Source organism: Dromaius novaehollandiae, chromosome 2, assembly GCF_036370855.1.
Source record: "Dromaius novaehollandiae isolate bDroNov1 chromosome 2, bDroNov1.hap1, whole genome shotgun sequence".
Classification (NCBI taxonomy): Eukaryota; Metazoa; Chordata; class Aves; order Casuariiformes; family Dromaiidae; genus Dromaius; species Dromaius novaehollandiae.
Genome location: NC_088099.1, coordinates 151058555 through 151080887, shown reverse-complemented (window position 1 = coordinate 151080887; position 22333 = coordinate 151058555). Strand labels below are relative to the sequence as shown.

Sequence of the window (22333 nt, the reverse complement as noted above, 5' to 3'; positions counted from 1 at the left end):
AACCACACTATTTATTCCTCCATACTACGTAACTATCCTTTTGTTCCCACCCCACACAACAGCATCTGGAAGCAAAAACATTTGCCCTTTTGAATGTTTGTTGTCACCTTTTTGTACATCTGTCAGCACTGTGAATCTTGAAAGCCTGATCCAGAGCCTACTGAAGTCGCTGGAAGAGTTTCCATCGACTCTGGCAAATTTTGGATTGTGTCCTGAGAACAGTTCGTACCTCGCCCTTACTGGTGCCCAGTTTGTCACATTTGGCTGTGTATGATGATGACAGTAATGACTTAATTCTAAGCTATGGGCTCTGTTTTCTTTGCCACCAATGCATAATCCAAATACTTTTGTTTTAAAGTAGTTTTAATGCAAATTTTTATTAAGTTGAATATTGTCATGCCTATTGAAAAAAAACTTGCCACTAGTGGAAATGAAGCTTTCATCTAATCAGAAGTCTTTGATTTTTTTGTTGTATTAAAAGAGAATCTTGATATTTTAAAAGACATTCTACTTGACCTGTTTTAACCCTACATTTGTAGGGTTAATATATGTCTTTGAAATTTTGGAACAGTGTTTTGACTTTGTATACTTCACCAAATACAGTAAGTGGGTCCTATGGTGATTCTTAGTGGCAATTTGGGACAGTTTTTTTTTTTTTTTAAGTACTCAAAATACGGATAAAACAACAGTGGACAGAATATATATGGTTTCCAAGCATCATTAGGAAGCAAACAGTGCAAACTTATGGGATGATGTTGAAGCTGTGAGGGTCACAGTCATATGCTGTCAGCCAATGAGGCAGAATTATACCAGAGCTGTATGAGGAAAAAAAAGAGTGTAATATTTTGTACTGTTTGAGGAACAGATACAAATTTCTGTGTGGTCTATTTAAGATTTTTATTTCCAAAAATGGTAAATTCCAAGAAACTTATGGTTTCCTCCTTTGCTGCATAATGGGATTAAAACGCACACACACATCTATATGTATATATATTTCACATAATGTTGATACACAATGGGTACTATTACTTATACTTGATATATTCAAAGATGTGCTTAAAAAAAACACCAAACAGCCAGGACCTTTTTCTGTCTCTTTTTCAGACTCTTTCCTCCCAAGGCTGAAAACAGTCTCCCTTTAGTTAGCACTTTTCTTTAAAATTTTTCAATCGATTTTCAGTCCTTTGTCATCTGAAACAAATCCAACTGTTTTCTATGATGTGATATGAAAACCTCTAGGAGCTATGCCATTCCTGATCACAGTGCACTCCTGGTAACAGTAGTGTTTTTTATTGGTGTTTTTATTAGTAAGCTTTGCTGCTTTTGTTCTGTTGTACTAATACCATTAGTTATGCTGTAAATGCAATGGCAGAGCCAGTAAACCACAATATAGGCTTTTTACAGATGTTTTCCCAGAACTCACATCAGCCGTGCTTATTAGTGAAACATTCAGCTAGAATGATGGAAGATTAGCAAAGGCAGCATTTGCTGCCAAAGTCTATTAAAGCTCACTGCTTCGGTGCAACTTAGCTATTGTACAGTCAGGTGTCAAGAGCTCATACCTTTAAGGGCATATTTGTGGGAAATACTGCTTGGTAAAAGATGCCCAAGCTTTAGAAGGGAGATAATCCACCTTCTTCCGCCTCTCCTTTCTGCAAAGTCTGAACCTGTTACTGTTTATGCCGTCCGGTGAGTGCATGGAGAGAATCTCTCGCTGAATTTTAAGCGGTGACAGATCAGTTCCTGGATGCGATGACTGCAAGCCCAAAGGGGCTGGTAAAGAATAACTTTTAAAAATTGCCTATGTACTAATGATAGGAATTCAGGTAACAATCGAAAGGAGTTGAAGGTGTTCAGGCTTGATTTTACTGTCCTTTAGTGGCTTAGTTTTTGTGACTGGAACATTCAGATCAGTAGTTCCATCTTGAAAGATGGACCAGCGGAAAATAAAATGGTTCACAACTGTTGAACAAACTTCGAATATACACAAAATGTAGAAGAAAAGTAGAATCGTAAGACCGTTGGTTGCAAAGGACCTTTGGAGATCACTTAGTCCAACCTCTTTTGGGGGGCAGGATTGTTGTCAGCACTGCATCACGTCAGCCATGGCTTTGTCTATCCAAAACTTGAAAACCCACAAGGACAGAGATGCACAACCTCTGCAGGGTACCGAAAGGAATTGTAGAGCTGCTAGCCTGCCTTGGACAAAATGGAGCAGAGTTAATTCAAGTTCTGTCTGCGGAGACCTAGAGATTAAATGTGGAATTAATTTGCTTAGCAGGATTTCATAGAAGTAGGGCTCTTCAAATAAACATCTTTTCTTTTTTTGACAAGGCTATAGCTTTGTTTGCTCTTCTACTCTGATTTAGTATGCTCAGTTTCCTGCAAGATCTTGGCCTTAGAACCACATGATATCCTGATTAATTTTATTAAATACCAACCCCTGGTAGATCTTAAAATATAGCTGTAAAATGAAGTTAGGATCGATCAGAAGGACCAAAAACTAGTGGAATTTTTAGGGTTCCACTTTTAGTGAAATTATTTGTGAACAGTCTAAGTGTTACTATAAAATCTTTGCTGGTTTGCAGATGACAAAAGAAATGGCTAGTAGCAGATGACTAATCTTATGGAGTAGCTAAAATCAGCTATTGGAACGGCTGCAATAAAAAATGAGGTGTTTTAGTACAAATAAAAACTGAGTAGAATAATCATACTTCCTACCTTAAACTGTGCTCCCTAAATAGTCAGTAGGCGGGTGTGGGTGCCTCCAGAAGGCCATTCAGAGTACCTTAATTAGACAGGAGCTGGATTCCTACCTGTTTATGTTGTGAATGTGAATATACGCCAACTCTGCCTTTTTCCGTTTGGCCTTTCACTTTATACTTCATTCTTTCTCTTTTACTCTGGCCCTCAGGGTTTTCCAGATAAAAATATTGCATGTTCCAGAGTGACATTGCAATTCTCCAATTAATGACATTTTTCAACTTAGGGGTAAACCCTTCCCCCTAATTGATATAACTGCCTAAGTGAGAGTGCTAGTTACTCTAGGCTCCTTACACAGTCAATAGAGAGGGTGGAGATCCTCCAGACAGTGATTCAGAGTAGTGGGATGACTTGGCTTCTCTGGAGAAGTCTAAAATAGGCTTTGCTTCTGAGGAAGGCTATTTCTCTCAATTTCATACAGAATTTAGGTAGTATATTTCCTTTGATGTCTGTCAGCAGCTTTCATTAGCACACAACACAGTCCTCTCTTACAAGAACATTCATGAAAAGAAGACCAAAGCAACATTTAGGGGCTCAAAAAAGCTGGGTAGACCAGCAGAATGGGAGATTATCCTGGGAAGTTCTGAAAATCACTTGATAGTTCATTGTAAATAATGACAGTGTGGCATCCGTGCAGAGCCATGACTACAAAGACTAATAGACCCTAGGATGTGGACAAAGTGGAATATCAGGCAGAATTACAGAAATCATTTTTGCCTTAGTACACTGAACTATTAAGGCCTCTGCTAGAATTGTGTGTTTAATTCTGGAATCCGCATTTCATAGCGGAAGTACAAATTACGTATAGTTTAAACATTGATCAAGGGAAGACAAAAATTTGACAAAAGAAAAGAGCACATTTAGGGGACGGACAGTTCAGACTCATAGAAGTGCACAACTGAGTTTGGCAGCTAGGAGGGAAAGTAGAAATGGGACCATGATTCCACAGAGATAGCATAATTAATTATTTGGATGGATTAAGAAAGGATGGTGTATATACAGTATTACTTGAAGTCTTCAGGAGAAAAAGGCAATGCTTTCCAGAAGAAGGCTCTACAGCATATTCTAGTGAAAATTCTAAAGCCTTTGTGCAGGGAAAATCAGAGATTATCATGTCACCACTTACGGCCTTAAAGTCTATGAGTTATATGGTTGGAGTGTTACTACCTTTGAAACTGTTTGTTCTTTGACTTTAATATTTGAAAGTTAGTCTGTGAATGCAAATGTCACAGTGCTGTGAGCAGCTTTCCTATCTGATCCTGCGTGTTTGACGAGACACTCTCCCATACTTGGCTTTGAACTTGGCAAGCGTATCTGATCTGGGAGAGGGGTTAGACGGAGAGTCTCAGTGATGAAATCCAGCTGATGTTCAAAGTGAAAACTCAGTTCCAGAGCATTCTTAGAAGGCCAGTGTGAAAGAAAACACCATGAATATAGCTAAGAAAGCAATGGACATTGTATGTTATTTACATATTTTACCTTTGCTTGTCAAGTAAACCATACAGGAAGATCAGAAGTAGTGACTTCCATAGCAGATTTTGCCAGCTTTCTCTCTGCTACCTTCCTAATACCCAAGTGCCTGTGGAAATAAGTGGGGTGTATGTATAGTATTCCCAAGAAGTCTTGGCCTGACATCCTTAGGGGGCCTGAATTACAAGAATGAATCCTTATCTGACTGTACTGAAAACTACGTTCACATCATGTGTTCAGCAGAAAGTAAATTCCATTTTGGGCTCATCTGCTTCTGTTCCCAGTAACCCACTTTGGAAGTAGATTCCTTATCTTGACCTATTTCTAGGCAGTTTGAGGCTTTCACCTCTTTCCCTCAGGATTGCTAACAGGGTTTTGGAGGAGCCTATATATATGTCTGTATATGTATGTATGTATATATATATGTGGCAAATATTAAACTCAAACTATCTCATTTACATTCCTTCTCTGTGAAAAAAAGTGTTGTATGCTTTGCGGTGAGCAGTTTAAGATCAACCCCTTTTTAAGCCTGGTTATCAAAGCCCGTGTGGAGAATGGAAGCTGGCTCTACCGGTTGGACATGCAGGGAGGCTCCCTCACCCTGTCTAGAGGAGGAAACTTTGCATGGAGGTTTTATCTGAAGCTGTTCTGCAGAGAATCCAGCTACAATGTTAAAATTTTAGATAAAACAATAACCTTTCAAGGCTTTGGTAGCAGGGAAAAAATGAAGACAAGAGCTGTTTGAGTTGCGTTGAGCAGTTGGGTGCAACCGCAGTGTTTACTGAGGTTTACATTATTTTTTTCTTGTAGCAGGGTGGTCAGTTGCCAGTTGGTTGAGCGATGTATCCCTCCAGTTTACAGCAGAGGTTTTCTTGCCCTTGGTGGTGAGCTGTGGTTTTTCATGTGTAGCTCTTCCTTTCTGTGATAGTAAGCATTTTGATTCTTCGAAAGGCGCCACGGAAAGCTGGTATTTACATGCGTGGTAAAATGTTTCTTTGGCAACGTGCCCTAGATTTAGAAAATTTGTAATTTATTTTGTTTGTATTTCTGGTTCGTGTCACGTAGAAGAAGTTATCCATTATATTAAAAATAACAAATGATAAGAGGAAAGAGGAGTATGATAATATCGTTCATTTGCTTCAGCTGGAGTGGAAATGCTTAGCCTGTTACTGGTGTGTCTAAAGGTCGCAAATGATATGAGCAGAAAAGACTTACTGTTCTTTATGCCAGGTTCATTTTATTCCTTTAATAAATGCCCTGTTGCAACAAAAGCTGCAGTCCTTAGGCATACAATGAGGATATATACATATATATAGGATGTGTATATGTATGTACATATATGACAAAATCTGATCATACAATATCATTGGTGTGATATCAGAGGCAATGTTAACTGGTAATTAAACTATTTATTTTTGAATGCTTTATTATGCTACTCTATTTTCTCATCTCAATTAGTTTTATGCGTTTGTTTTTAATGCCCTAATCCTTAAAGCTATATTTTAGACTTTCATTGTTTCTAACTAAAACTTTAAAACAAGATTTTATCAGCTCCCGAGGTTCTTCCATGTAGCATCCCTGTAGCTTTGGAGTTATTTATACATAAAGTCTCCCATATAAAATGCATCTGTAAGGTCAACAGAAGCTGTCCAGTTATGGCAGTGACTTTATAGGTGGAAAGATGAAGTAAATGGTTCCTTGTCTTTTTTTAAACACAAAGCTTTGAAAGTAATACCACATAGAGAAATGTCTAAGTTGAAACGTCATATGAAACAATGAACTCCATGAACATGCACTTTTTTCTAAATATACTGTAGTTGATTATAAATGTTTGTGCACTTCTAAAGAGAAGGCGTTTTGGACATAGCTAAAGAATTTGTTTATAATTCAAAATCTTGCTCAGCACTGCTGTAGATCCACAGCCCTGTAGCTAATATTCATTCAGCCTGTAGAAGAGACTACTGAACCCTTAACAGAGGGAAATGGGCACTGATCTGGGAAGAAACTGCCTTCTTTTCTCTTCTCTGCATTGTGTTGTGTTGTGATGTTGATGTGAATGGGAAGGACGAAGAGTAAACAAAAATCATGTGGAGAACAATTCTGCTTTAGTCAAGGTGAATGTGGGGATGGACTGAAAACCTGAGTAGCAATCTCTCCTTCCCCATTATTTTTGAAGGAAATAATTCTGAATAGCAGCAACATGTCAAAAGGAGATCCTCATAGGCTTAATTGAGCTGAAAGAATCAAATGTGATTAAGTTGGATTAGGTGCTTTGCACTGTTATTTGCCTTTGTGCCCTGGAGGTAATTATTAGAGTAGGTTTGGTTGCCCTCTTGGCTTGACATCATTCCTGTAAGTTTGCACAAGCCTCAGTGGAAGTACCTCAGACTATTGGCTACTGTGTTATACTTATGTGTATAACCTGCATTGGGTAATCAGCACTTTTCAATAATTTGCTGAGACTTAGAGGAAGAATATGGAGAAATGAGAAGTAGAATGCAGAATGCAGTTGTATGAACAAATAGGTGGAGACATGAGAGCATTTGATAAGGCAGGGTAACCATGGAAAACCTGTTTCTCATGAAAGGTTGTTTAATTGCATTGAGGGAGCAACAGTTAATAGCAAAAGCTTCTCTTTGGGCGGGAGGGGATGGTGCAGTCATAGAGTATCCTTTTACCTCACAAAGCTGCAGTCATGTACTGGCTTCAGCCTGTCTGCAGAGCCCGTTGCAAGATCAGGCTTGAGCTGAATTATGAATAGGATGGAAGCTGTGAGTGAAATATGGTCATGCAAATTATTTGGTTCAGTTGCAGGTACTTAAGAGCTTCATCTTATGTAAAGATACTGGGAGCAGAGTACAATTGCATAGTGCAGATAGCGGCTTCAGCTTAGTCCTGCAAAAGAGTAAACAATTACATTTCTCCAGGAGAGTAAATATTCAAGGCTTCCCAGTGTCAGGGTAGCTTGTTTGTTTTTGTTATGTAGCTTTAAAACCACCACGACTTACAGAAGATATGATTACTCTGGAGGGATTTAGATGAAGGTTTTTTTGGTGCGTGGATTTTATCTTGACACTGACTTTTAGCTTTGTATTTCATTACTAGGAGTGTGAGCTTTTGTACTGCCAGAGCTTAGAAATTATGGTTTATTCCAAGAGATGAATGCTGACATTACGTAGCACTGGTATTTCCTCAAAATAATCCTGCTTTAAAAAACAGTGCATAGTATACCCTTTTTAGAATCAGATAACACACACCTACTTGTTGTGAATGAAAGAGCTCTGTGATCACAGTTTCTTTGAAAGAAAAAACAATTTTAAGAAACCTTTATTAGTTTCAGTTAAATGAAAATCTTCACTTTGTGCATGTAAAGTGTAGATTGTTCTGTCATGGTTCAGATGGGAAGACATCTTGAAGGAAAGTGTGTGGCCCCTGCTTGCTTTTTGTCCAGTCTGCACACAGTGACACAGGTCATTCTTATGTGTATTTCTTTACATTCATGCCATAATATTCCCTTACCTTGCTAAGTCAAAAGTTTATCTTGGATCTGAGTTTTCCTTATGTAACCTTTGATTCTGCATGTTGTCAGACTTACTGAAATAAGCATGTACCATTTTAGTCTGCCCTAAGTTATCCGACACTTTTTCACAAAGCAGGAGAAACTGGTGTAAATGAGGGCCCCCTCAAGTTTCAGAGTCAGGGTTCTGTAGACCAGATAACTGTTTCTGGCTGTGAAGGGTTGTAGCCCAGAGTTGTAGCCCAGGCACTTTTTATTCTGCTAACTTCATGTACTTATTTGTTAGAAATTTTGGTGTTTTCCCTGTTCTTTTCAGATGACACTGGTTGTCCTAGCAGCCAGTCAGTGTCTCCAGTTAAGACTCCTTCTGATGCTGGAAACATTCCAATCAGTTTTTGCACTGGTAGCGATGGAGACTTCACCAGAAAGAAATTTCATGCAGGGACAATGAGTGAAGGAAACCTGCAGGTGGCTCGATATAAGAAGGAGACAAAGACAAGCCTTGTAAAGCCCGGTAAGTATATCATAGCTCCTTTCATTTCTTTAATTACGCTCTTTAATGGACTAATGTAGCTGCGGGTGTTTAGATACATTGTGTTGTGCTACATGTGACACAACTAATATTGGGAGTATATAATTGGGTTCTTTCTGTGGAGCCACCTGCAAGGTTTGAAAACATGGAAATATAATTAATTGACATCTTCACTTTCTTTTATGAGGCCAGATGGTAATGCCAAGTAACAACTGAACTGGATTTTCTGCTCTTCCATGGTAATTGCACACATATTTTACTGGGCAAAGACAGATGACTCTTACTAGCAAAACAAAGAATTACAGTCTTTTAATGATGTTAGATTTATGGTTAGATCCTGCCTAAGGTTTATGCTACGAAGCTGTGATGGTTCTGTCGATGTCAAACCAAGGCAAGATAAGGGCCAGTCTAAATGTAGGAGTTACGCAGATGTAGATCCATGGTGCATCGTCTGAATCAAGAACATGTTAGATTGCCTCAGGCTAATGAGCCACCTTGGACCACCAGTTATATCCGCACCTGCTTGTCACACATCCAAGACTAAATATCCTGGGGTTTCATAAGCCAGTGTAATTTTAATGGGCAGATACAAAATATTTTTGTGATTCATGTTCAGTCAGCTCTGAATTACAAATAGGCAGGATATTTGGGCTGTTATTTAATTAATCAAGGTTCCAGACCAGGTTTTGACCCTGTGCAGAGCCAACTGGAATCAACATGCTTGGTTCGCTCAGGTTGGAGCTCAGGCCTAGCAACACCATAGCTCATGGCTATGCTGTTTCTAGGGCCATTTCACCTCTGGAAACAATTTAGCTGTTTTCATTTGGAGCCAGCTCAGATTTTCCATCACCATGTTTCTGGAATCAGGAACAGTAGAGAGTCTGGCACAAAAATATTTCACCGTCTTTGTCATTGAAAGGGCTATCTGGATCTAACTTATCACTAACCCTGAAAAGTTCTTCAGCTTATTTCATAGTACCCATTTGAACTGGATGTTAGTATGTCTCCCATTACTCTGCAGAATGGACTATTGATTATATTTTTGCAAATCTTGTTTTGTGTTCCACTTAAATCAAGGAATCTAATGAGAGTGGAATGAAGTGGAAGTAATATATGGCAGTCAAATCTGCAAGCATGACTTTTACAACCAATTTGTATGTGAATACAGTTGTAGCCTAAGAAAATGTGAAGAAAGGATTTTGAAAGTTTATTCTGCTAAATGGTGCTATACTCATGGAAGAGAGTTATGCACTCTCTTATTAAGTAACTTCATTGTTTTCAATTATTACACTACATCAAACTATAATATTGAGTTAATAGCCTTCAGCATTAATAGTCAGAAGTCAACTTCATTTTAATTGATTCAAATCTCTGAACTGACTTAAAGAACTGTATTTTTAAAAGAACTGTAGTTTTTAAACCGTACTTCTTATAGATAGTAGTTTTCTGTAATAATTTGGCCTGTGTATACCTGTGTCTCTTTTCATATCTCCGTCTTCACTAAATTATTTGGAACTTCCCAAGCAGTTTCAGCTGAGTATGAAAAAGGGTAGAGGAATGAGTAAGGTTGCAAGAATGTAAATTGAAAGGCTGAAAGGGGGAAACAAAGGCAATCTGAGTAGAATTTTTAATATACTTTAGATGGGAAAAAAAAGTCCGTCAATCCAGATAAGTCAAAGGCAACTTGGTTTTTTGAAATTCTTTAGGCAGCTTGACATACTGACATTCTCACCCATTCATTTTGAAGCTCTGTCATCTATGTCACTTCTTTTTAATATTGCTGTGTTCTTTTAGGTTGACCATTCTGTAGCTGTTAGTACATCTTTATTGATTGATCTCTAAGGTTGAAAAATTATCTCTGGAGTTCAAGCATATCATTCATGGGATCTATCAAAACTCTCAGAGCAGGAAGTAGTTCTGATTTATAGTAGGTCTGATACATAGTCACCTCAAAGTACTTCGGAGTTCCTCCTACCAATTACCTCATGCCTTTTCTAGCATAAAGTTGTCAAAAATCACATTCTAGTCAATGTGAGAGCTGACACAAGAGAAGGGCATTCCTGAAATGGAAGGGAAGCTGGGAGATAGCTGGGGCTGATTTTCTTCACTTTGGTCCACAGGGATTAATGTAATTCTCTTCCTTTCCTATCTTTTGGTTTTAGGTGGATCCATTCCATTCCTTATGACCTTTTTGTGCATGAATGCACAAATAATCCTGGCAGGACACCCAGTCAGAAATATATAGTCCTTGTGCAAAGAGAAGTCACTATAATTAAGCAAAACATGGAGAGAGTAACAGGGGAGCAATGGAAGGGAAGTGGGCTGTGGGAGGAGAGAGCAGCAATACATCCATGCCGTTACATAACTGCTTCTGTATACCTCAGCTGGATACCTCAAAGAATTGTGCACAAAGTATCTGTGCATAGTATTTTTCTCTCTACCAAAAATCTTTGCTGATTTACGAATATAATCTTGGCATAGTACTTACCTAGAGAGGTCTGGTGATAATGACTGCATAGCAGGAGCCAAATGTAAAAGACAAACATCCAGTACACCACCCTCTTTTACAGAGTCTGACCTATGCTACAGTTCTGTAGGTGAGTGCATAAATCAGTGTGCACCTTCACACTGCCTGCCATTTTACTGAAAACTTATCTGTTTCCAGCATTGTTTTCTTAGAACATGCTGAATCTCAGAAGTAACGCTCACGCAAATATTTAGATAATTCAGGAAATGTCAGAGTGGGATAGCACTGAGAATGAACCCATGGGACTTTTTTAAGCTGTTCTCAGCTCCAGTGTTTTTTGCTACTCTAGCAATATCACTTCATCTTTCTTTTCCATGCTTAAAAATATCAAATACAGCATAGCTTTCCTTCTCTAACGGCCTAAGACATCATTACATGGATGTAAGTCATATTCAGCTCTCAAAGTAATAACACACTGGATCTGGAGTATCATTCCTAATTTATGATGTCAGCATAGTGAACCATACTTAATCCTAGAATGCATTATTGCTGCATCTTGCTAAACCTCTGAAAGTTTTATGATCATAGAAATGTTATTCATTTGTGATAGTTGGTAATATTTTTATTCTGTGTTAAAACTAGATCACAGCAATGTTATAGATGAATTTCAAAATAAATTTCAAAATGAGTTGAAAAGACTAAACTGACATTATCACTTAGCATTGGCTTAAAATCTGTCACTGCTTTCCCTAGTAAGGATGGAGAGGACAAGTACATTATAGAATAAATATAATATCTGCTCCAGTAAAAAGTTATGAGCCTTTTAATTTCAGGATTTTAGAAAGAATCCCTCTCTTGGATGTGATTCACTTTTTGCAATATTAAAAGCAACAGAAATTTTGTTGCAGAAAAATGGCCCCAGCAGAGAGGTATATAGAATACTTGATTAATACTAGCGCTACTTCTGTCTCGAGGTGCTGTACTGAGACCTATCGTTCCTGTAAATGTATAGATAGGAACATGAGCTCTTCTGTGTATTCACATTCTTGTTCTAATCCTGAATTCCTGCAGCTGATGTTCAAATCTTCTTAAGGATAGTGGGAACTACTTTGCTTTCATTGACAGTCTTTCTCCTCTCACTTTTTGACTTCCCTAAGACTGCTCAGAGTAAGCTGGAAATTCATGATAAACTTACAGAGAAACATGGATAAAGGAAGGAATCTCAGGCGTGAGTTGTTTCAATAACTTTTAAAAGGCTTGTAAGCTTAAAGCAACACAAAGCTGTTTGTGGTTTTAAATGTCTGTAATTCTAGAATGGCACCTGATCAACTGTGTTCAGCGTTTCTGGCAGGCGTTCTGGTCTTTGCTTTCCTGCTTTTGGTGTCATGGGCAGCCTCAGTGATCTGGGTGAGGTTTGTGTTGGAGCTATCTCTCAGAGTCCATTGAATGGCTAAAGTTTCACTTGAAATCATTAAAACGTGAGATATGAAGACTGTCCCAGGCCTGTTAAAGTAACTGCTTTCAGACCTTTATGGGCCTACAGAGTAAAGATTAAACACCACTGCATTAGAGGAATCCTAGGTGAGCAGCAGTTAAGGTCAGCCCCAGAGTCCTTTAAAGTCTGGCTGTTCATCATTCACAGCTCTGTTCAGTAATAACCAACCCAGGTAGCAGCAGACTATACAGAAAAGTTCTTCTCTTTCACTGCTGATAGAACATTTGGCCATCTATTACTGAATCTGGCTAAACCAGTAACACTTTGCATTATACTGCAGTTGAACTGCAATGGATTACGTTGCAGGAATGGTAGTCGTTCAGAATTCAGACATTAAAGCTTCATTCTGTTCAAATTAATAGGAAAATCTCAGAGGCTTTAACCACGCAGACCACCTACCTTTGTTGCCTAGCCTTTTATTCCTTTACACAGTGCGTTGCCCAGATCTGTTGTTCAGTAGTTGCAACGCACACTCTGTGATCTTCCTTCTCTGTGTTTAATATCTGTGTACTTTCGTATCTGAGTTCATAGAAATGAAAGAATAAATAAAAGTCATCTTAACAATCACCAGTTAAAAATGTCATTTAACTTTCAGTCACAGTAGGTAAAGGTGTACTCAGCACATGTGGCCATTATGGTCTTTTCCACTTCTTCCTGGTATACTTCTCAAGTCACAAGTGGTAAGTCTTGGGGTAGGATGTCCCAGTCCAAACAGATTGATCTTTGAAAGTGTTAGGACTGTTAGGGTTTTTTGAAGTGACAGGTAGAGCAACCTGTCCTGACCTTAAATGGATTGTGAACACTGAGAAGGCAGGGATGCCTCTTTAATTAGCTTTAGAGCTGAGCAAAGTTAACAAAAAAGAGACAAGGAAGATGATTTTCCTGGGCATCTAGGAATATTATAGTTAGAAGTAGATAAGCCAAACAGGTTAGACAGGAAATGCAAATCTAGCTATTAAACCGTAGTGTTCTTCCTGCTGATTTTTTTTTTCTTTTGGTCGGGCACCTGGGCGTTAGATTCCCAGGATACTAAGTGACCAGGAACTGATGTCTCTGTATTCTAATGGCAAAGTCACCTTATTTTGTTGTTTTAAAAACAAAACATAAATTTGCTCATTTAGCTTATATTACTGAGACCTGGCTTTACAATTTTGCAGATCCTTTGTCATCCCAGTACCTCAGTTTAGTAAGATAATGTGGGAATAACAATAATATCTGACTCAAATGTATATTTATGTCCTTCACTTAAAAACAGATCAGTTCCTGTATAAGGTCTGGGAGAGGATTGTCCTAGAGGTAGATTTGGAAATACAGCTTACTCTGAAGAACTTTACTTTTCTGATTGCAGATAGATGCAATGAGAGGATTTGCTTTGTTTTATCTTGGGAGAGACTGATAAAATATTAGACAGACATGTTTTATTGATGCATTTGTACAACAACATTGTATCTTGTATTCACATAGCTTTTGTTTGTTCTCTGCACTCAATTTCTGCCAACTGTGGGAACTGTTATTCCCACTGTTCAGGAACAAAGGTGCAGAATACAGGAACAAAGGTACAGAATGTGCTAACCTGAATAGAGCCGATGTCATGCAAAGAGATTCATTGTTCTTTATAACTGTGAGTTGTACTTTTACCTCTTACATTGAAATGCCTTTTAAAATGCTGCTTGTGTAATATATATGTAACTATATTCTAAAGCAAAGTCACCCTGTTCGGTTGTTTTAAAAATAAAACAACAGCAAAGGTATGTATTTGGTGGTAACAATTTGCCTTGCCTGATCTCGAAAATAAATTGGTATGCTTCATTTTAAAAGCAGCTTTGTACAAAAGTGAGGCTGATGACAAAAACTCAGTATAATGTATCTCTCTGCTGTCACTTATTTAGCAGTACTCTATTACTCACATTCCAAGCCTGTACTTTTTTTGAAGGGGGGATAATTCAGAAGAAGAGTATGTCAAAGAAGAATTAATCCAGTTGTAAATGCAGGGTTTAATCAGAGTACACCATGCTCCCATCCTGCAATCAGTCATAACTTTACGTGTGCAGCGAAGATGAGAAGATGGGTGCCTTTGTTCCTGGAAGTATTCAAATAATTAAATATGTGGCTGGTATCAAATGTATCTGAATACTGAAATTAGGAAATGAGCTAAATCTGATTCAGTGTAACTTAAATAATTGATCTTTCTTACAAAAAAAATGTTCTGAAAATAGCCGGAGTGAAGTAAACTGATAACAAATGATGGAACATTTTGCCTGTGACCGTAAGTAAGACTCTTCTTTTGTCTCTCCTTAAAGTATTTGATCTAATAATAAATAATGTTTTGACGTGGCTGTGTTTGTTTATAAGTGTAAAGCATAAATTCTCTGAATAATACAGAAGAGTTTGCAAGTGAAAACAGGAAGAGCAAAGCTCAGGTTCCCCAAGTAACTTAAACTTGGTAAGGATGGCTTTAACTTCAGCACTAGATGTTTTTAAGCAACTCAGTATTTGGAAAAGAACAGATACACAGTGGTCACTTACTTGTGCTTCTGGAAGGCTTTCTGTCTGCTTTTTAGAACATTGTCCTGGCAGTGAGAAGGGAGGGAGTGCTTGAGTATATATGTCATCTGCCTTGGACATAAGTACTTGTTATAAGCCTTGTTTTACTTCTGTACCATATCTGATAGTAGACCAAAAGCAGACATCGTACCCATCCTAACATTCAAATCTCGTGGTATGCAAAATTTATTTCCTCTAGAATTCTGTGTCACTATTTTTCCTTTATTATATTTGCACTTCATAATGTTTTGGGGGACAATACTGTTTGAGATCTTTTCTAGCATAGAATCTAGTAAACACAGCTGTGGCAGTTTTTGACCTTTCTCTTGTTTACTTTTGCTTTCCTCCCTTTTCCTGGCTCTTCATTTTGGGCCTTTTCAAAATAGCTGCTGGTGATTTTTTTTAAATAAAAGTGTTCCCAGATAATATATCTATATGCACTGAGCCCTCCTGCATATTTTACTGATGGGATCCGTTTTAATTTCACGACAGTTGCTATGGAGCTGTGTAGATTTGCTTACTTGACCTGCTAGCACAGGGAGTTATTAAAGACTCCGTCTCCATGGATACAACAGTATGAGAGTATACTTCACAGGGAGATTAAAATACACATATCGCCCTTCAGAAGGAAAGATGCAGTGTTCTGGTACAAGTCTGTGCTATTCTCAGATCTTACATCCTAGGATTGAGCATGGATAGTATCACCCTGCAAGGGCTCTATGTGTTGTAGCAGTTGCTGCTTCAAACCTCGGTAGATCACGGTGCACTGCCATGGAGGCCGACCGTGTGCTGCTTCTCTGCCCTTTGCTCCTCTTCCTCCCGCACGCTCCGGAACGGCTGCTGTCGCTGCGGCAGCTCTGGAATGAGTCCCACTCCGTTGGGTCAACAGACCCAGCTGAGCCAACAGATCCTGGTGGGGCTCGCCTGTCTCGCGTAAATCCCTGAATATGCGTGATTCAGGAAGAGGTGAGGTTTGAACCTACAGCTCTCCTTAGATTATTTTTTGGTCTGGACTACAGATGGAGCCTGAGTGTCTTTCCCTGGCCCAATGACTTGAACTGCTTACAGAAAGTGGGACAGCTGTAACAGGCAAATCTGTCGTTTTCTCTTCTGGTGATTGTGGGGGCTGTTTCAGAGGTGAGGGGGGTGGGAGGTCATGGTCCTGAGCCAAACCAGGCAGAGCAGTGATGGGCTGTAATTTGTCTGGCCTAACTTTCACATCTGTAATGTAGTTGTAGTTGTCTCTGCTGAGCAATTTGACTAAGGTCCTGTTTTGGTTCAAAGGAGATAAAAGTAATAACATCAGTGAATCTAGTGTGCAATTTTTCTGACCAGCTCTGAACATTTACTTTAAGAGAAGATGAACGAACTGCACTCTCTGATTATACTGATAAAAACTCCATTGACTAAATGTTGTCCCAGATATAGGTGCCTACATTAGAGACGTCTCCAGTTAGTGAGACGATTCCCACCCATGTTTCCAGTATCCTACAAGAGGTCTCCGACAGCTGTGCTGTTAGTCCTAATTGGAGCCAAGCTCAGTCTTTTTTTTTTTTTTTTTTTTTTTTGATGCCTTTTTTTTTTTAACAGAAAGGAAGGTCAGTCTTAGGTATTCAGTTGCAGAATGAGGTTTGTGATTGAAGATCACACTTGGAAGTTGATGCCTATGTCTGTTAAGGTCAGTAGGTCTAATTAGATGCCTTTTCTTCTTCTGTTCATCCCGGATAAGCTTAAGCATTTGCCATTTGTCCTGTTTCTGAGAACCACTGCCTCAGGTGCCAATATTACATGGGGAAATTCTGTGTATGATTTTGCAGTGAGAATTTCATTAGTCAGCAGGACACCTAGGAGTTCAGCACTGCAGTGTTGAAGTATTTTTAGGAGCTAACCCAAATAAATTCTACTGAAGTGAAAAAAGTGCTTTATCACTCTGATAGATAAATATTTTGAGTGAAAGACTGTTATAAAGTTTTTAAAACAATGTTACTATATCACTATTTTTTAATTTGGATTTTATATATATTAGATATAAACTTCAAATTTAAACAAATTTCCTTGTATTGCTATGGACAATGTCTTCAAATAACCAAGTACTTATTTCAAACATAAACAGGCGAAGTAGCAGCTACATAGAGTGTTTTGACTTCAAAGTGTTCCGTATTTTTGAATTTGTATGTGCAAGTTCCAATTACACTATATTGGCCTAAAAAACCCCATTTTTTTAGTTTTGCATCACAAAGCTTGGGATTCATCACCTTCTAAAACCTCTTTCAGGTGCTGCTTAGTAGACGCAAAAGCAGTTAGTGGTTGGGAGGTAGACTCCCAAAACATGCATCTCTTGTTGCTCGGGAGATTCCCTCTCCGGGCACACCAAATGCCCCGGCATTAAGGTGAAAAACACATATTTAATAAAGAAGCCAGCAAGCAGCAAAGGAAAACACAGGGTTTTTTTGGTTTTTTTTTTTTTTTTCTGGAGGAAATAGCAAGTAAAGGGCAGAGGCCTAAACCTCACCTATCAAAGATAAGTAACTGCTGAATGCTGGACTGGAAGTACAGACTGCCCACAATCAAGTGTCATGGGCACAAATCATCTTCTGGAGCTCAGTGCCTATGTCCTTTCTCACAAAAAATAGAGGGACCCCTATTACCTAATTCAGTAAGGGAGAGGGGAAAGAAGCTTATATTTAGCATCTGTTTGTGCCTCTGTTGGACGATGGACTTCAGCGCGTGTGAGAAGAGTGCCCTAGTCACCAGGCTGCTAGTCTGAGGGGACTCACACTCTCCCATGGGAGCTGTTCTACTTTGTGTAATTAAGTAACCTCTTTCTTTGGCCCATTAATTATGCTCATATTGCTCTAGTTTTACATAAAATGGGACATCCATCTTTAACGGGAGACTCTCACTCCAGGGTGCTCTGCACACTGGTCCTTAAAGCTGCTCTCTGACCATAGGCAGGCTCCGTAACAGGGAGTGCCACAGCCACAGGCTGCTGCACAGGATGAGACACGTATCATCACATCATCTTTTAGCTCCAAATGCCTTTTGGGGCAGGTCTCCTAAGGAGGTCTGGGACATGGTCCTGCGTCAGGAACAGGCGGCAGCTGAGTCCCAGCATAAGAATGGCCACAGGGCTTAGGGTTCAGAGTTGAGGCACGTGTGGAAGATGGCAACAGCTGTCATTTTTAGTCAAAAATAATCTTATGTATTCAAGCAGGTTTTCTACCCTCTGTTAATCCAGAATGGAATATGAGGTCCTCTGTGCCCCCCCCCCCCCCGCCCCCAAAAAAAGAAAAATAAATTGTTGCCATACACACTGCACACAGTCAGTGTTTGCTCTAAAAGATGTGTGAGCTAGAACATGCTATGCAATTTGTGTATTTACTCCAGTGAATTTTCTGTTCCTCCTGGCTGTTTTCTGTGGTTTTCAGCCTGTTTCACCTACTTGTAAAGAAATACTGTGCATACATAAGAGGCCATTAGGAGTCTTCCCTTAGGAGATTTTTTTTTTTTTGTGCTCTGCTTTTAAATTGCAATCTCTATTATTTATGTCAATGTTTAAAATAGCTTTCTGATTCCCCAGTTACATTAACAGTATTCTGAATATGCTCCAGCTAAATTTTACTGTGCCCAACTCCCACCAACCTTCAGTTTTTATTTCAAGTCATTATTCATGAAATAATGTGCATCACAGTAAGGCTCCTGTGTTGCTGTTGCATTGTTTTCTACACAGTTTTCCAGCTGTATTCTTCCTCCCCATGATAAACACAGTGTTGCCAGTATTTCTTTTTATCTTAGGATACACAAATTGCATTGCCTTAATCTCCCTTCATAAATATTGCTCTGTAATCCTATTATCATTATTGTTGACCTTTTTTGGATTTCTTCCAGGTTATTAATGCCTTTTTAATGAGAATCCTGGGACTTAAACTGTTTTCTGAGCAACGTTTACTCAAGAATTGATAGATTATTTCCTTTTTTTATTTTCCTTTACATCCAGTATTTCTTTTTTGTTCATCTTATTATGTTCAAAGTGGAGCTGTGCAAATAACTGATTTGGGGGTTTGTTGCCAAATCAAAACAGTAAAGAAAACCTTTGTTTCAGACTGAACAAAGACGATATTCAAACTAGAATTAGAATTTATGTTTGGAAGAGTTTTTAATGTTTTAGCATCCTTTGTAAAAGAGAAAGAAAAACTTGGCAGTTTTCAAAATGAAAGCATCATTTCAAACAAAAAGGAAAAAATTCTGTTTATCCATTTTCTGGCCAAGTTTGGCTTCAGTTCCTAAACATTTTCAGTGCTCAGCAAACTGGGTATTTTAACAAATATTTGTTTCCTTCAGAGTGCTTACTTTTAAAAGAGCAGTACTAAGTGGACGTGTCAATAAATTTTTTGTGTTTTTATAGCTATATATACATGTAGGCATGGGAAGTTAAGGGCATGTCTTTATTTCAGTCATGCAAAGCTCACTTATTTGATTTCACTGTGTTATAAAGACATCAGCTAAATTGATGATGACTGGAATCAAAAATGGCAGCTCAACCATAAGCAACTAAAGAGACCTTTGCAGAGGGCTGTGGCATTTTGGACCCTTGACCTGATTAAGTAGCGGTATTTTACTTGTTTTTATGTACATAGATATCAAAACACTGGTGAAGTTATGTTTTAGATAAGTAAGTGCCATTTTGGTTCTCAACCTAAATTACTATTCTGAGCTGAGGAAGAGCCTAGGATGGAGGAGAAATAAGTTTCCCGTCCTTGTTCCAATAAATAAACCGAAATAAAAGATAAAAACTAACAGCTGGAAGAACAAGCAGATAGAATTCTCCATTTTCCCAGATTCCCTGAACTTTAGACTGTAGAGTTTAGTTTTCCCAAGCCCGTTCCTCTGCCCAACACGTCTTTAGTAGCCGATGGGAAGTGGAACATCTGCAGCAGAAGTCGTGTGCGCTCGGGCACCCGCGTGTCGTCGCGTGGGCAGGGTCTCCTGGTGGAGAGGGAGGCTGTGGGCACTTCAGAGGTGCTGGATTTCCCCGTGTGGAAGTGAGGAGTGAGGCAGGTGTCCCAGCCTGGGTGGGTTTGTGGGTGAGAGCAGAGGACACGGGTGCTCAGGGGACGGGTGCCCCAGCGCTCGCCCGGTTACTGCTGCCGGCTGCAGCCTGCGCCCCGGTGACATGACGGGGAGAGGCTGGGCAGCCTCCAGGCGGCAGCTGGGGAGAGCGTTATTTCTGAAATTGCCCTGCTGGGTCCAGGAGTTTGGCAGTATTTATGCATTTGTATCCTCATGCTTTTAGATACTGCTCATCGAACCAGCAAATAACAAAATGGTAAAGCTACTTTATGATAGCGTGTCTTATATGTGCCGTTTTGTGTGTGTGTGTGTGTATATATATATATATATATATATATATATATAGGAAATGAAAATTCTACAGGCTTTCTTTCCTGTTTTGTTAATATTGTGAGCCTTGTCTTTGTTTCATATTGAGGCAATTTGTTACAGATCTCATTCCTCACTTCTGAAATTCTGTAAGTAATAGTAAGCTATTAGCTTTCGAAATCCAGGAACTGAGCAGGCAGTGATGGCTTCCTAGAATTGGCAGAAGGATACAGTGCGACCACAAACCCTCAAGGATTAATAAGCTGAAAAGCACAGTTTCCATGTCTGTAATTAGTGCTTCTTGATGATAAGTGCTATTGAAAAAAAACTAGCAAATGACAGCAGCCATAACTTGAAGCATTTTGCCTCGGAACTACCTTGACTTTCTTACTTTAAAAATTATAGTTTAGGCTACCAATCAATATACAGGCTAGGGTTTTGCTGTTCTTTTCAGTAGATGCCACTTGAACACAATTAGTTTTTGTAATCATTTCAATGTGTGTGTTGTAGTAAATGTTTGATTAGATTATGACAAATTTTGCTTTCTGTCCTAGGAACTGCAGAGTTGTTTAGTTAGTTGCCTCTCAAATATGTTTCTCATTCCATTGTTTTTTCTCTGTTGAAATCACGTCAAACTGATTAAAAATGTTTTATTTACATTATAATGAAACCCATATGTCTCATATTAAGGGTGATTGTGCAAGCGCTTTCAACTGAATCAGATTTAGCGTATGTTTTTTTTGCATTTGCATATATACTGTGGATGCTTGCATGTATAGTTAATTGCTATAAACCAGACAGCCTCTCTCTTCCTTGCTTATTGGAACCAGATTTAGAAGATGTGTTGAATGAGCCTCTGAAGGGCCTTTGTTAAAAATCTGCCACCAAAGCGACAGGAGGGTCAGGGTGTTTTCCCAGGCTGTGATGAAGTTCACTCCCTTTCTGGGTACTGCTAAGTCATCCCTGCCAAAGATGACATTTTCCAGCTCCTAAAAATACTCCTGCCCAGCCTGTTCATTTCCCTTGCAATGGACCAAATAGCACCATGTCAGGTATATTAAAAATTCTCCTGAAGTGACAGGTTACATTCACTCATAAAAGACATCTGTGTATAGGTGCATTTACACACACATTTTTTAAAACTGTCAAATGCAAGTTGAGTATGATGTTATGTCACTATCAGTGTATTTTTCAAACGTCCAGTCTCAACATTTGTAGTAAGAGAATACATATGGTACTGGCTGATGCAGCAAAGTAGCATCCCTCCATCTCTGATCCAAAGAGCATCTTTGTTTGAGCGGGAAGATAAGTTCCCCAGACTCTTCCTTTCTGCTCTGTGAACAGATGTTCCCCCCTCACAAGGGTCGTTTCAGGCTGAGAAGGGGAAAATTATGGGAGCCATTTTAAAAGTATTGTCTGAACAGCTCAAATTGTATACTCTAGTAAAAAAGTACCCAGGTCAGGTTAATGACTACAATCAAGAAAAATACAAACCTAGACCATAGTGATATGCAGAACAGACATTACGACTCTCAGCCAGTATCAGTAATTAGTTTGTAGTGACAAGTGTGTTTAAGGAAAGGCTTAATTGATTGTGTTTTTACAGCATACACCCATATTCTGTATTCATTTTGAGATCTGCAGTGCTCATAATCTGCATTAATGTATTTCAGATTACTGTCAAGACTATAGATTTAGATGAGATCAGAAAGCTGTTTGATGAGAAAAATTTGATTACATTAATTGATAACAAACCTTCTTCGAAAGTAAGATGAGTAAACCAGCAAGATGAGCAAAAATCAAAAGTAATAATTAGTTTAGATTATACAACCAGCAGTGTGAATTGAAGGGATCATTTGTAACTCGAGTACAGATCCGAATGCAGGGAACTGGACCTATATTGCAGTTTGGGCCTGAGATCTGCTATCTGACGTCGAGCTGGAAACCTACTCACCCAGCAGGCTAGAATAATTTATGGGGACTCGGACTGAAATTTTTGTTCCATGTCCCTTCTGACTGCACTTTTGCCAGCTTCCCAAGTCACCAGCTGTTACTGGACCATGTAATCAGCTGAAATGTGGTAAATAGAAGATCTGAGCTACTTTTGGTTGAAACAGATAGCAATCTGGTGAGGGGGTGCTACGTTATGAGGGAAGGCCAGGATTC

General features: G+C 38.9%; 1 protein-coding gene across 1 annotated transcript in view; it reads left to right on the top strand.

Moving 5' to 3' along the window:
• SYBU (syntabulin) overlaps positions 1 to 22333 on the top strand; it is a 42273-nt gene that overhangs the window by 5790 nt on the left and 14150 nt on the right. The window contains exon 3 of the mRNA XM_064507808.1: positions 8067 to 8264. Coding sequence (XP_064363878.1) covers positions 8067 to 8264 — 198 coding nt within the window. The remainder of the gene's footprint in view (positions 1 to 8066; positions 8265 to 22333) is intronic.